Source organism: Oreochromis aureus, linkage group 5 (genome assembly GCF_013358895.1).
Source record: "Oreochromis aureus strain Israel breed Guangdong linkage group 5, ZZ_aureus, whole genome shotgun sequence".
Classification (NCBI taxonomy): domain Eukaryota; kingdom Metazoa; phylum Chordata; class Actinopteri; order Cichliformes; family Cichlidae; genus Oreochromis; species Oreochromis aureus.
In genome coordinates, this window is record NC_052946.1 from 3,335,924 (window position 1) to 3,349,915 (window position 13,992).

At 44.3% G+C, this 13,992-nt stretch overlaps 1 protein-coding gene and 1 long non-coding RNA gene across 4 annotated transcripts in view; one reads left to right on the top strand and one right to left on the bottom strand.

The window, feature by feature from the left end:
* plxnb1b (plexin b1b) overlaps window positions 1–13,992 on the top strand; it is a 119,686-nt gene that overhangs the window by 101,582 nt on the left and 4,112 nt on the right. For both annotated transcript variants that reach the window (XM_039611829.1, XM_039611830.1), the window contains exons 14-37: window positions 202–295; window positions 405–571; window positions 2,351–2,502; window positions 2,606–2,708; window positions 3,844–3,980; window positions 4,149–4,325; window positions 5,015–5,237; window positions 5,326–5,568; window positions 5,665–5,844; window positions 5,926–6,074; window positions 6,763–6,863; window positions 7,100–7,317; window positions 7,390–7,568; window positions 7,669–7,735; window positions 8,595–8,741; window positions 8,858–9,023; window positions 10,266–10,369; window positions 10,470–10,554; window positions 10,803–10,969; window positions 11,455–11,615; window positions 11,701–11,848; window positions 11,942–12,006; window positions 12,112–12,187; window positions 12,587–12,661. In XM_039611829.1, the coding sequence (XP_039467763.1) occupies window positions 202–295; window positions 405–571; window positions 2,351–2,502; window positions 2,606–2,708; window positions 3,844–3,980; window positions 4,149–4,325; window positions 5,015–5,237; window positions 5,326–5,568; window positions 5,665–5,844; window positions 5,926–6,074; window positions 6,763–6,863; window positions 7,100–7,317; window positions 7,390–7,568; window positions 7,669–7,735; window positions 8,595–8,741; window positions 8,858–9,023; window positions 10,266–10,369; window positions 10,470–10,554; window positions 10,803–10,969; window positions 11,455–11,615; window positions 11,701–11,848; window positions 11,942–12,006; window positions 12,112–12,187; window positions 12,587–12,661 (3,384 nt within the window). The remainder of the gene's footprint in view (window positions 1–201; window positions 296–404; window positions 572–2,350; window positions 2,503–2,605; window positions 2,709–3,843; window positions 3,981–4,148; window positions 4,326–5,014; window positions 5,238–5,325; window positions 5,569–5,664; window positions 5,845–5,925; window positions 6,075–6,762; window positions 6,864–7,099; window positions 7,318–7,389; window positions 7,569–7,668; window positions 7,736–8,594; window positions 8,742–8,857; window positions 9,024–10,265; window positions 10,370–10,469; window positions 10,555–10,802; window positions 10,970–11,454; window positions 11,616–11,700; window positions 11,849–11,941; window positions 12,007–12,111; window positions 12,188–12,586; window positions 12,662–13,992) is intronic.
* Window positions 1–13,992, bottom strand: part of LOC116327621 — a 29,609-nt gene that overhangs the window by 7,356 nt on the left and 8,261 nt on the right. The window lies entirely within an intron of this gene.

The window sequence follows — 13,992 nt, forward strand, 5'->3', positions numbered from 1 at the left end:
TTGCTACCTTCAGTATTAAATAAAGGCAAAAGTAAAACTAAATAAAGGGAAGCGTTCACCCTCCCCCAGGCAGGGTGAACGCTTCCCTTGATCTTCTGCTACCTGTGTTTGTAAAACCGTGCTTGTCTGGAGTGTAATTGATAATGATTAATTTGTTTTAATGTTACCTTAAAAAGAATTGAACCCTTTTCTTGTGTCCAGTACACATACTTGGCTCCAGTGCAGGAGTATAAGGCCTTGGTGTATGTGAAGAGGAGGGACACCTTCCATGTAGACACTTCTCGTGATCTCTATGGTAAGGTCATATTAAGTTTGTTTGTTGTGCTTTAAACATATCGCTGCTAAAGTTTTCATTATGAGCACATGTTAACTGTCTGTTGCTCCTCTGTCTACTGTGCCTTCAGTGACTCTGTACAACTGCTCTGTGGGTCGATCTGACTGCAGCCGTTGCCACACAGCAGACCCAAAATACGGCTGTGCGTGGTGTGGTGGTCCCCAGGCCAGCTGCCTGTTTTCAAACTCCTGCAGTGAACCTGTGCAGCAGACATGCCCTGCTCCCGTCATACACTCTGTGAGTATTCACCTGTGATCTCTGGAGCTCCAGAGTTTGGGAAATGATACAGTGCAGTGGGATTTATATTTGAACTGCTTAGAATCACAATTGGAGGCCTTATTGTCAAGTTTTCACCTTTGCTTCTTATTACTCTCACTTACTACTTATTGTCCCAAAATTACAAGAAAAATAATGATCAGCCATCACCAGTAAGACGGAGCATGTTGTTGATATACTTTTTGGTTTGAGACAGTGGAAGATATTATAATACTGGAGGCCATTTGTGTTCTAGTGGAGTCATTATTTGAAGATATAATACATCCTTATCTTACACTAGGCCTTGGTGCAGCTCATCACTTCATCTGTATTAAACACACTGTTTTAGCTTTAGACCAACTTGCCACTGATTGGCTGCCCCTCAGAAGCACAAGTTTGAACAGCAGGTGGAACGCTCTTCTTTGCTCACAGCCAGAGCTGTCTCTGTCAGAAATGGGAAAACAGAATTGACGATATCCCTTCTCTTTAGCATCATACAGAGGCAAGAGTAGAAAAAAGTAAAACACTGGAACAGTATGTTTGATAGAAAATGAGAAAAAACAACAGATCCTCTTTAAATAAAGCTTCTCAATGATCTGAGAGCTAAATGTACAAACACAATTCTGATTTTATGCCTTCAAAATAAGCTTTCTTTTGAGCTTCTGACACACGCTCACCACGTTATTTCAGACTTTGAAACAGTATATGTACATGAGACAAGGAGAGGATTTAAGCCTTTATTCCTGTGAGCAGATGTTAACTTTAACGAGAAGCAAGATATAGTGAGTTTACATCTGTTTATATTTTCCAAAATGAATTAGACCGAATAAGCTGTTAAAGATTGTGACACATCGCTCACTTACTTTACGGTTCTGAGGGAAATCATACTGTTAGTCCAGCTCTGAAAAAGTTTTTGGTTGATCAGTATTTCTTTGTGTTAAAAGTCAGTGATAACAGTTGCAATAAGTTGCACTGTGTGTGTATCATGTTTGATACATGAGTTTCTGATCTCATCAATATGAGCAATACTTGCCATCATTTCAAAATGTTATGGACAAAACTCTTGTTTTTGTCAAAATTAACATTGTTGTTAACAAAAAGTTGCCAAAACTCCCAATGTATCAAATGTGATACAAAAATATAATAAATATATAATAAAAATATATTATACACAACATGCTATAGCAAAAAAAAATTGTGGATTTTGTTATAAGGGTTAATAAACAATCGATCTACGCCCCTACCCTCACCTGTGGTCCACGAGCTGTGGGTAGTGACCGAAAGAACGAGATCGCGGATACAAGCGGCAGAAATGAGCTTCCTCCGAAGGGTGGCTGGCCTCTCCCTTAGAGATAGGGTGAGAGGTTCGGCCATCCGGGAGGGGCTCAGAGTAGAGCCGCTGCTCCTCCACATCGAAAGGAGCCAGTTGAGGTGGTTCGGGCATCTGACAAGGATGCCCCCTGGGCGCCTCCTGGGTGAGGTGTTCCGGGCATGTCCCACCGGGAGGAGGCCCCGGGGCAGACCCAGGACACGCTGGAGAGATTATGTCTCTCGGCTGGCCTGGGAACGCCTTGGTGTTCTCCCGGATAAGCTGGAGGAGGTGGCTGGGGAGAGGGAGGTCTAGGCTTCTCTGTTTAGGCTGCTGCCCCCGCGACCCGGCCTCGGATAAAGCGGATGAAGATGGATGGATGGGTTAATAAACATCTCAGTTCCAAAAAATCATAAAGGTTGTTTGGATTCTTTTTTCCTGCCTCCAATCAGGTTGAGCCACTCTCTGGCCTGTTGGAAGGAGGCACCATGGTGACCATCTCCGGCTCCAACCTGGGTCAGAAGGCTGAAGACATCCTCCACTCTGTGTTAGTAGCTGAGGTGCCCTGCACAGTGATTTCCAGCCTGTATGAGGTCTCCTCTAGGTATGCATGCACTGCTATTGTTTTTCATAGACTCTTTTTGTACTGATAAGAAAACTACATAATCCATGACTTAGTTTTCTGAAGAGCAATGTCTGTCTTCCAGAATTGTGTGCATGACCAAAGCCAGCAGATTAAAGACGGGCCATGTGTCTGTGAGAGTGAATGGAGGAGAATTTGGCCTCTCCAGCTTTCAATTCAGCTACCAGGTATATTAAATTCAGGTAGAGTAAATTAGATTTTGTTGACCTGTCTGTGAAACTTGGCATTTTTGTTGCAGCAAATGACACCAAAACCTACAATGCTGGGAGAAAAATGTGACTTTTTGATTTGAAAGTTTATTATAATATTCTTTCTATTTATTAATTGTTTATAAAATAGTGAAATTGTGGTTCTAACACTGGAGGTGTTTGAAGCAGAGAACATCTGCTATTATTTCTGTTTGTTCTCATCACTTTGGTCCACATATCCATAATAACATAATGTGAGCTGCATTCTTTAACAATATAATTCATGCAATATTATAAATCACACATCTAAGAAACAAGAAATCTTTACCAAGTTTTACCATTCTCTTGTGTGTTTTTAATTTTAATCATGTAAAGCACCTTGAATAGCCTTGTGCTGAAAGTGTACTATACAAATAAAATTGCCTTGCCTTAAACCATTTAAGATGCATTGCTTTTAACCACACGATCAGTAACAGAAACATAATCACAAATATTTCTCAACAAGTCCACGTTTTTAAATAAATCTGTGTAAATACATCTCCCTATATTAAATAATCGTTTAACATAAACACTGGAATTTCTTTCCATATATTTCCTTGGATCTCTGTTTTATTGAGAATAAGGGGCGATCGTGGCTCAAAAGTTGGGAGCTCGCCTTGTAATCGGAAGGTTGCCGGTTCGAGCCCCGGCTCGGACAGTCTCGGTCGTTGTGTCCTTGGGCAAGACACTTCACCCGTTGCCTACTGGTGATGGTCAGAGGGCCCGGTGGCGCCAGTGTCCGGCAGCCTCACCTCTGTCAGTGCGCCCCAGGGTGGCTGTGGCTACAACGTAGCTTGCCATCACCAGTGTGTGAATGGGTGGATGACTGGATGTGTAAAGCACTTTGGGGTCCTTAGGGACTAGTAAAGTGCTATACAAATACAGGCCATTTACCATTTTAAGGCTGAGAGGATCCAAGTGTAAGCATAAGTTCTTGGATTTGGCAAACTGGGAAAGGACACAAGCCAGTCCAAAAGTCCTTGTTTCTCACTATCGACAGACTTTCTTAATATGCAACAAGAAGTAAACAGCTTTGTTACACTGTGAAATACAGCTGCTCTCTCCTTCTTCTTAGAACCCAGTTGTGAGGGGAGTGTCACCTGAAAGGGGCCCAAAGGCGGGGGGAACATCCCTGAATATCACTGGCCAAAACCTTCTGACAGGCCGCCCCGCTGACCTTACCATCACTGTCGGGGACGTCCCCTGTAACATGTAAGTCACACACATATAATGGCCTGTTTGCGGTTAATGCAAAGTCAGTGCTACTGTTTTTCTCTCAGTCAAAACAAAGTGACTTCATTTAAGGTTGTAATGTCAGACTGACCTTTGACCTCCTTGTGTCACCTTAGGATCTCATCATTTCTTTGTTCCCCCCCTCAGTGTATCAGAGGTGCAGAGTGACAGTGTTCAGTGTGTGACAGGGAGCAGTAATAAAACAGGAGACCACCTGATCACCCTGCATTACGGCAGCATCCAGCGTCACCTCAGCAGCCCCGCCTACCACTACACCAACAACCCCAACATCACCCGTGCCGAACCAGCCAAGAGCTTCCTGCAGTGAGTCTGAAAGCCCTCACATATTCAGCCTTCAAAACATATTCTTACCTCTGAAGCACTGAAAAGTTGATTCTGTTCATTTGGATGTAGTGTTTTCACCCAAGTGACTTCTTCAGTCTCAGCTGACTACAGCAGCGGTCCCCAACCTTTTTTGCCTCACGAACCGGTTTATGCCCGACAATATTTTCACGGACCGGCCTTTAAGGTGTCGCGGATAAATACAACAAAATAAAACCAGTACTGGTACTGAAAAAAAGAAGATTTATTCATAACACACGTGAGAAGACCCAGGAAAACCGAGTTAACGATAAAACCGATAACAAAATAACGCTGAAAACCGATAAAATCCCTGAAAACCATACATTTCACACCTGAGCCTCAACTCTCGCGGCCCGGTACCAAACGACTCACGGACCGGTACTGGTCCGAAGCCCGGGGGTTGGGGAGCGCTGGACTACAGGTTGTAACTGTGACTTCACTGCAACCTTATAAACAGTACCTTTACACAATGACTGAAACTAGCACCACTGAATGAACAATGAGCTGTGAGGTCAGTTCCTTGACCATTGATCAACATGACAATTTGCTGCATCCAGATAAACAGAATCACCTTTTGGGATTTCCTTACTTGGGTGATTGAGCATGCATCACAACATTTTGACCTACTCTGGTTGATTGGATTGTTACAGTGGCGGTCGACTGATCAAGCTGTCTGGATCCAACCTGGATGTGGTGCAGGAGCCCCGAATGGTGGTGACTCTCTCCCGCTTCCAGTCGGTCGGCCAAAACAAGAAGAAGAAACGGCGGAGGAAGAGGAGCAAAGGAGAGCAACGGAAGAAAACCCTGGGAAGGCCGGTTAGGATGGTTCCTGACCCCGTCTGTCCCGGAGACCAATTCTGCTCCGTCAAACAGGTCAGTGCGTGTTGCTCAGCACAGAGTTCATTCGAGTGACCTTTCACACCTTTTAACCCAAATGACCCAAATCTGCCTTTCTCATCAGTTTGTTGAGCGCTGTGAGGTAAACTCCTCCTCCCTCATCCTGTGCCGCTCTCCAATGGTGGACTCCACCATCTGGTGGTCACAGGTCACAGTGGAGTTCTTGCTAGACAATCTGCGCTTTGACTTCAGCAGTTTGAACTCTGAGCCATTCAGCTATGAGCGTAACCCCACCCTGCAACCCCTGAACCACCAGGACCCTCTTAAGGCATATCGCTATAACCCAGGCAGCTTCATCCAACTGGAGGTGAGAGGAGAGGCAGCGATGTTTCAGTTTTATTTATTTACCGACAAAATAAGCAGACATAATATATATCTCTTATGTCTTATTGCCTGTTCTCAGGGGGAACACCTGGACCTAGCCATCACTAAAGAGGAGGTGTTGGTGTTGATTGGAGAAGGTGTATGTGCTGTGAAAACCCTGACCAGCAACCATCTGTACTGTGAGCCACCACCACAGCAGCCTGCACCAGGACCAAACGGCAGGAAGCGAGAGGGCTCTGACAATCTCCCCGAATTCACTGTGAGAATATGAGAGTGTCACCACCGTGTGAGCGACTCAAGTTTGAAAGCACCTCACTTTTTTATTTAACATGTATTTCAGGTCCAGATGGGCAACCTGAACTTTTATCTCGGCAAGGTTCAGTATGACAACCTGAGCCTGTCCACCTTCCCACTAGAGGCTCAGATTGGAGTTGGAGTTGGAGCCTCCATAGTGGTCCTCATTGTGCTCATAATTGTGCTTATCTACAGGTTAGTGGGTGGACTGAGAGTCTGTTTTTGTGTGTGTAGTGTGCAGTTGAGTGCTACAGTGGTTCTCTCTGACATTACTGGTTTGTATTCAACTCTGCTAGATTCTGTAGATTAATGCCATATGACATGACTCATGAAGATGGACAGGTCATCTTTAAATAACATCAAAAAGGATGGTCCAATTATTTTTGGATTCTCCTACAGTAGCTTTGAATTATTATTTTTTATTCTACTGTGGGGGAAATGATTATGTGATGCCCTGCTGAATTCATATGTTTGCTCACACATAAAGAAATGAGCAGTACTGGGTCCCAGTTTAGGTCACCCAGTTGGACAGGCAATCATATCTCAAGGCTCAATTCACACGCCCAAGTTTGAGTCTGGCCCTGGGCCTGCTCTTTCTCTCTCCCCACTCTTCTCCGTCCTATCAAATAAAGGCAAAAACCCAGAATACCCGAAGTACGTTACATGAAAGTTATACATTGATTATATGTCACTGAGTGAAATAATTATTTGATCCCCTACAACTGAGCCAGAATTCTGTAGCAGATAGCCAATGAAATGAACTGAAAGAATTACAGATGCTGCTAATCTGAACTTGAAACACACCTGCCCACAGAATCAATTTTTTGCACAATTTGACTGGATTTCCACTAATCGTATGTAAAACCTTCTTCCTGTCTGTTAGGAGGAAGAGTAAGCAGGCTCTTAGGGACTATAAGAAGGTCCAGATCCAACTGGAGAACCTGGAGACCAGCGTGAGGGACCGCTGCAAGAAAGAGTTCACAGGTACAGTGTTATGAGGAAAAAAAGAGAGCGGAGGCTGTATGAATGAAGACAGGAGATAGGGGGGTCTTTTTCCCATGTTTCATCAGTTTTCTTCACCTCTATAGTTGCAATAGGCTGAGAGCAGAGAACCCCCAGATTATTTTATTCTGCCAGCTGCTATTTACAAGCTTGTGCCTTCTGGCACTGGCCTGTAGCAGCAGCCTCTGACCTTTGTGTTCTTAATCACTTTGATCCAGACTTGATGACGGAGATGATGGATATGTCCAGTGACCTGGTCGGCTCGGGCATCCCCTTCCTGGACTACCGTATGTACGCCGAGCGCATTTTCTTCCCCGGCCACCGAGAGTCTCCTCTGAGACGAGACCTGGATGTTCAGGAGTGTCGGCGGCAGACGGTGGAGCAGGGCCTGGTGCAACTTTCCAACCTGCTCAATAGCAAGCTGTTCCTCACCAAGGTAGTCGTTATCACAATCACAGCTAAAATTAAGCTTTGCAGAGCGAGGATTCATCTCCTCTTTTCCTCTCAGTTCATCCATACTCTGGAGAGCCAGCGGACCTTCTCCCCCAGAGACCGAGCCTACGTGGCTTCGCTGCTGACTGTGGCGCTTCATGGCAAGCTGGAGTATTTCACAGACATCCTTAAGACACTCTTGAATGACCTGGTGGAGCAGTACGTGGCCAAGAACCCCAAACTGATGTTACGAAGGTAAGAGGAGCCACAGTGATCAGATGCTGCTCATAGATTCAGGCTTTAGCATCTTCAGAAGCTGTGCAATGCTGCTGCACGTGTGTGTGATTCTCTGCAGAACAGAGACGGTGGTGGAGAAGCTGCTGACCAACTGGATGTCTATCTGCCTCTATGCTTTCCTCAGGGTGAGTCAACAAAAAAGCAGTGATGCACAGTAGTAGGGATAAGTGTTTTTAAAAAAAATATAGGATATAAAACATTTTCAGATTCTGAGATTTTACTTGGGGGCGTTTTAAAGTGGAATATAATGACTTTCAAATTAGGACCAAGCTCCAAAAAGCAGCCACTGAAGCTGTGACCTGTTTCCTTTTTGTTTATTAAAGTCGGTGCGCAAACTCTTTAATTTCCCACAGCAAAAAGAAAAAAGAAAAAAAATGCTTAATTTATTGTTTTTGTGATCACACCGTTCATAGAAAAGTACATATTTGCACTTGTGTTTATTCAGAGAGCCCTCAGAGCACGTTGTGTTGCGTTAAGGATTCTACCCACACTGCTGAACACAGCAGTAAGTTCTAAATAGCAGTTTCCAGTACTGACATGTCAAAACACAGAGGGGAATGACAAACCTTCCAGTCACTCCAGTACAGTGGAAACATTTCTAGTACATGCACTGATTCTTATATAGCACTTTCCTACTCCTTTACGTCTCACCTGTTTACACTCATACATAGAAGAACTTTTTTCTGCACCTACGTGCTTTCTATCTAATGTAGCATGTAGAACCACCAAGCTTCTGATTCATAGATGACCTTCTCCACCAATCTGAAAATATGAAGCTCAGGTTTCCCTCAAGGTTTGACTTAGCAGAACATTTCTTTAACACATGAAGTGTGTAGAAAAACACTATGTAAGAATTGGTGCATCTACCATTTACAAAGTTGGGAAGCACTGACTAAAAGTATGTAAAAGAATCCCCTTCCTTCTCTCTTACAGAGTGTGTTAGACCAGTGTGTTAAATATGTGTGTGTGCGTGTGTGCATGCAGGACTCAGCGGGGGAGCCTCTGTACATGCTGTTCAGGGCCATAAAGCACCAGGTAGATAAAGGACCGGTGGACGCTGTTACTGGCAAAGCAAAGTACACCCTGAATGACAACCGCCTGCTGCGAGAGGACGTAGAGTACAAAACCCTGGTGAGGGGAGTCTAGACTGAACTAAATAACCATTTTGGCTCTAATGAAAAATTCCCATGGAGGTTGTATTTTTCTTTAATTTTCTCCTCCTCCTTTCACTCTTCTTTTCCCTGCAGACACTGAATGTGTTGGTGCAGGGTGGAGGGGTCAATGAGACCCAGCCTGTGCCCTCCAAAGTACTGGACTGTGACACCATTACCCAGGTTAAAGAGAAGCTACTGGATCAGGTGTACAAAGGCACATCCTTCTCACACCGGCCGCACGCCGACTCGCTGGACTTAGGTGAGAATCACACACACTGCGTGACACACCAAACTCTGAAAACTGATGCATCTCATGTCAGCCTTGAGGAATCTGGTACTTATGACACTTTATGATCTCTCTTTTAGTTTACCCATAAGTTGGGAAATCTAAAAGAGTAAACGTGACCTTTATCAAATAAAAGAACAGCTCGATAAAATATAACCAAACAAATTAGCTGAGCGACGTAAAATGACTGAAGAGGAGAGAGCGAAGGTTCCAAAGGATAAGTAGAAAGTTCAGTATAATCAACCAGAATGGCTCCAAATTAAATGAAGCAATAAAACAAAATAGAAAAAAACGCAGGACGTTTCACTGACTGCTATAAAGAGAGGGTCTTCATTTGCATTGAAACACCAGCAGAAATATGGAGTCATAAACTGGGAACAGATGTTTGAAGTCAGGTGTGCAGCTTCATCGAGCCAACTGAAGTCACGGAGCTGTAAGGACGAGTTTATCGCAACAAAGGAAGTGATTGAATCAGGGAGGTCATTCACAAATGTGTCCCACAAGTAAACTTGTGTGATGGCTTTAGGGGCTTCAGCTTTGACTGTGGTGCCTGACACCTCTGAGGGTTGTGACAGCTATGTTTAATTTATTGAACGCCTGTCGTTTGATTCTTACTATGATCTTAACCATGTTTTAATAACTGTGCACTTTTTGACTTCTGTATGTGAAAAGTGTTACAAGTATAAATATCTCTTGCTTCTGTGGACCAGGCTCTCAGAGACTGGGGTTTAGGGGCATGAGTGCATGAAAGATGTGGAAAACGTCGGTCCTAAATATTCTTGATGCACCACCTTGACTGTCATATGATTGTTGGGTTTTTCTCTGTATGTATTATTGTAGGGTCTACCTTACAATATAAAGCACCTTTAGGCAACTGTTGTGATTTGGCGCTGTATAAGTGCAGTGCTCACAAATTAGCTTTCCTTTGAGTTCCTTCTTTTCATATTAGTTGCCCTATAGCGCCCCCTACAGCGTGACAAAAACAAATCCAAACCAAGCTCAGTGACTGCTCAGTCTGTGAACACTTTCCTCAAAGATGAGAGAAAAAATGCCCACGTGGTGAATTTAAATTTTACAGCACTGTCAGTACCTGTATGATAACATCAGCCTGCGCTGATGATGGGAGCACCTGAATGAATTTGTAAACATCGTTAAGACACTCGAGTTTGCTAAGATGAGCATGTCCCACAAACACTGTGCTGATGTGTCGTGCAGAGTGGAGGTCAGGCGTTGCCGGTCATCTCATCCTGTCAGACGAGGACTTGACATCTGTGGTTCAGGGTAACTGGAAACGCCTTAACACGCTTCAGCATTACAAGGTCAGAGTTACCACTGAACGTTTTATAAAGCAAACTACACTGTTTCGTATCCTGGAATAGGACACGGCCGACACCAATGGCTATTTGTGTTCCTCCCTAGGTCCCAGATGGCGCAACAGTGGCACTGGTCCCTCGTCACACCAAACACATTCACCATGACAACCACGACTACATAGCAGGAGAGAGTGAGTTTGTTTAAAATAAAAGATAAATCAACTTTTCAGCCAGTTCATGTTTCATTAGACTTTATTTGACTGTTACACTGACAGTAAAAACGATTCGATCAAATTGTGTGAGTGTTTATGTGGAACATGAAGTGACAGATGGAGGAAATCAAAAATTGCAAAACCAGAGAGCAGACCAGAGACACAGGCAAGCATCAAACCTGTGTGTGTGTGTGTGTGTGTGTGTGTGTGTGTGTGTGTGTGTGCAGAGACGCCAATGCTGGAGGATGCAGATGAAGGTGGAGTGAGGCTGTGGCATCTGGTAAAGGCCAGCGAGGAGCCCGAGTTGCCCAAACACCGCAGAGGCAGCCTGCGGGAGAGAGAGAGGGCCAAGGCTATCCCTGAGATCTACCTGACCCGCCTGCTGTCCATGAAGGTACAACACACACTCTGGGTCTAGTCCAGGGGTGGGCAATCTCAGTCCACGAGGGCCGGTGTCCCTGCAGGTTTTAGATGTGTCCTCGAACCAACACAGCTGATTTAAATGGCTAAATTAGCTCCTCCAGAGGTTCTCCAGAGGCCTGGTAACGAACTAATCATGTGATTCAGGTGTGTTGACCCGAGGTGAGATCTAAAACCTGGAGGGACACCGGCCCTCGTGGACTGAGATTGCCCACCCCTGGTCTAGTCCCATTGAGTAGAGACTGTAGGAAGGAGATGAGGAGTACAGGAGTACCACACTTTCTAAAAATCATTCTGTTTTTTAAACTACACACAACTCTTCTGCTAATCTTTAGCTACAACGTTACAAAGTTAAACAGACACACACATATATTCTTTTAGCTAAACAAGAGCTGAGTGCTGACACGCTGACACATTCACTTTCTTATGCTGTAATGTGAACTTTACTGTGTTTGTCAGGGGACGTTGCAGAAGTTTGTGGACGATCTTTTCACGGTGATCCTGAGCACGAGCCGTCCTGTCCCGCTCGCCGTCAAGTACTTCTTCGACCTGCTGGACGAGCAGGCAGCACAACATGGCATCTCTGACCCAGAGACCATCCATATTTGGAAGACCAACAGGTAGATGATAGTCTGATAGAGACCGCTGCTGGCAGATGATGGTGGGGCTCCGTCATGTATAATACTGTTGGTACTGTTTCTCCAGTCTCCCTCTGCGTTTCTGGATCAATATTGTGAAGAATCCCCAGTTTATCTTCGACATCCAGGCATCAGACCACGTGGATGCCGTGCTCTCTGTGATCGCCCAGACCTTCATGGACTCATGCACGATTGCAGAGCACAAGCTGGGCCGGGTTAGTACGTTTGCAAAAGTGAGTTTTCCAGCAGCCTCCTGTTACTCTTGTCTTTGAATGTCATTCATTGTTCTTCTTCTTCTTTCTGAACAGGATTCGCCCATCAACAAGTTGCTGTATGCCAGAGATATTCCCCGCTACAAACAGATGGTGGAAAGGTTGGATTGCTTAAGCTGCTCAGACAACACTGAACAGGTGTTTGTGAAATAAACGTATTTTATCAGTCATACGTTTGAGGTTGATTACAGTGATGGTTATTGCAGGTACTATGCTGACATCAGGCAGACCATCTCAGCCAGTGACCAGGAGATGAACTCTGCTCTAGCTGAACTGTCCAGGGTGAGTGCAACCACAGCCCATTCAAACACACACACACACACACACACACACACACACACACACACACGTGTGTATTTATATCCTTGTGGGGACATCTCATTGACATAATGGTTTCCCTAGCCCCTTACCCTAACCCTAACCATCAAAAATGAATGCCTAACCCTGACCCTTACCCTAAACCTAACCATAACCTAATTGTAACCCTGACACTAAAACCACATTTTGAGGCTCAAAAATGCCTTCAAACTTGTGGGGACCGGGATTTTGGTCCCCACAAGTATTGTAAACTACCAATTTTTGGTCCCCATGAAGATGTTAATACCCGTCCACACACACACACACACACACACACACACACACACACAGTGTGGTTGTTCACTTCAATGCTTTGTGTTTCAGAACTATTCGGGGGAACTGAACTACCTGGTGGCACTGCACGAGCTCTACAAGTACATCAATAAATACTACGACCAGGTGTGTTTCTACTCTTTCCAGCCACTAGAGGTGGAACACCATGATGCAACAATGTCTGTCTCTCAATGCGAAACACATGTAATACAATAAAAAAATTGGCTTTTATCCTCTTGAATAATCAAGATCATTTCATAAAATTCTGAAAAGTCTTTTCATCGATAAAATTCAGTTCTTTTCTCTGAAGTAATCAATTATGTTCATTACAAAAGAGCCTCGGATTCACTCCAGAGCTCCGTTTCATCCAAGCAATAATGTTCCCTTTGCTTAGTTTCAGCAGCTTCTTTTTTGTGGGATGTGAAAGGATCAAGGTTCATATCTAACCAGCCAATCACATGGCTGACACTGTGTTTAGACATGTGGGCATGGGCAAGCTGCTGAATTTCAAACTGAGCATAAGAATGGGGAAGAAAGGTGGCTCAAGTGACTTTAGATGTGGCACGGTTGCTGGTGGTTGGTGCCAGAGTATTTCAGAAATTTTTGATCTGCTGTGATTTTTTTTTTTTCCCCCCACACAACCATTTTTTTTAGGGTTTACAGAGAATGGTTTTAAAGAAAGAAATTACCCAGTGAGCGACAGTTCTTAAGGGGATTATACCCTGCTTTGATCGCATTACAGACATCTTTAAACTGACCAGAAGGAAACAGCAGCTCAGACAGCAGCAGAGCATTGCTTTATTACACAACATGTTGGATACTGAAGCAGATCCAACACACATGGTGCCAGTCCTGTCAGCTAAGAACAGGAAATGAGCTCAATAAAATTGGACAATGACAAAAAGCACTGCCTGGTGTGATGTGTATTGATTTCTGCTGCAACTTTCAGACGGTAGGGTCACAATTTGGTGGTCAGCGGTTAACGTCTTTCAATGTTCAGGCTTGCAATGGTGGTGTAAAATGACAAAATCTACCATGTCCATCTGTTTGTGACCCATCTTCTGATAGCTGTTTCCAGCAAAATAATGCACCATATCCCAAAGCTCACATCATTTAAACTGGTTTCTTGAATATGACCGTGAGTTCAGTGTACTCACCACAATTAGCAGACCTCAGCCCAATAGAGCATCTTTTGGGATGTAGTGGAATGAGAGACAAGATGGCTCTGACAACAACTCCAGCCAAATCTAAATGGTAAATGGACTGATTCTTATATAGCACTTTTCTACTCTCCCGGAGTACTCAAAGCGCTCTATACAACATGTCTCATTCACCCACTCACACAAGCACTTCTCAACTCAAGTGCAAACTAATCACACACATTCACACTCCGATGAACGCATCGGAGGGCAACTTGGGGTTAGTATCTTGCCCAAGGATATTTGGCATGCAGACTG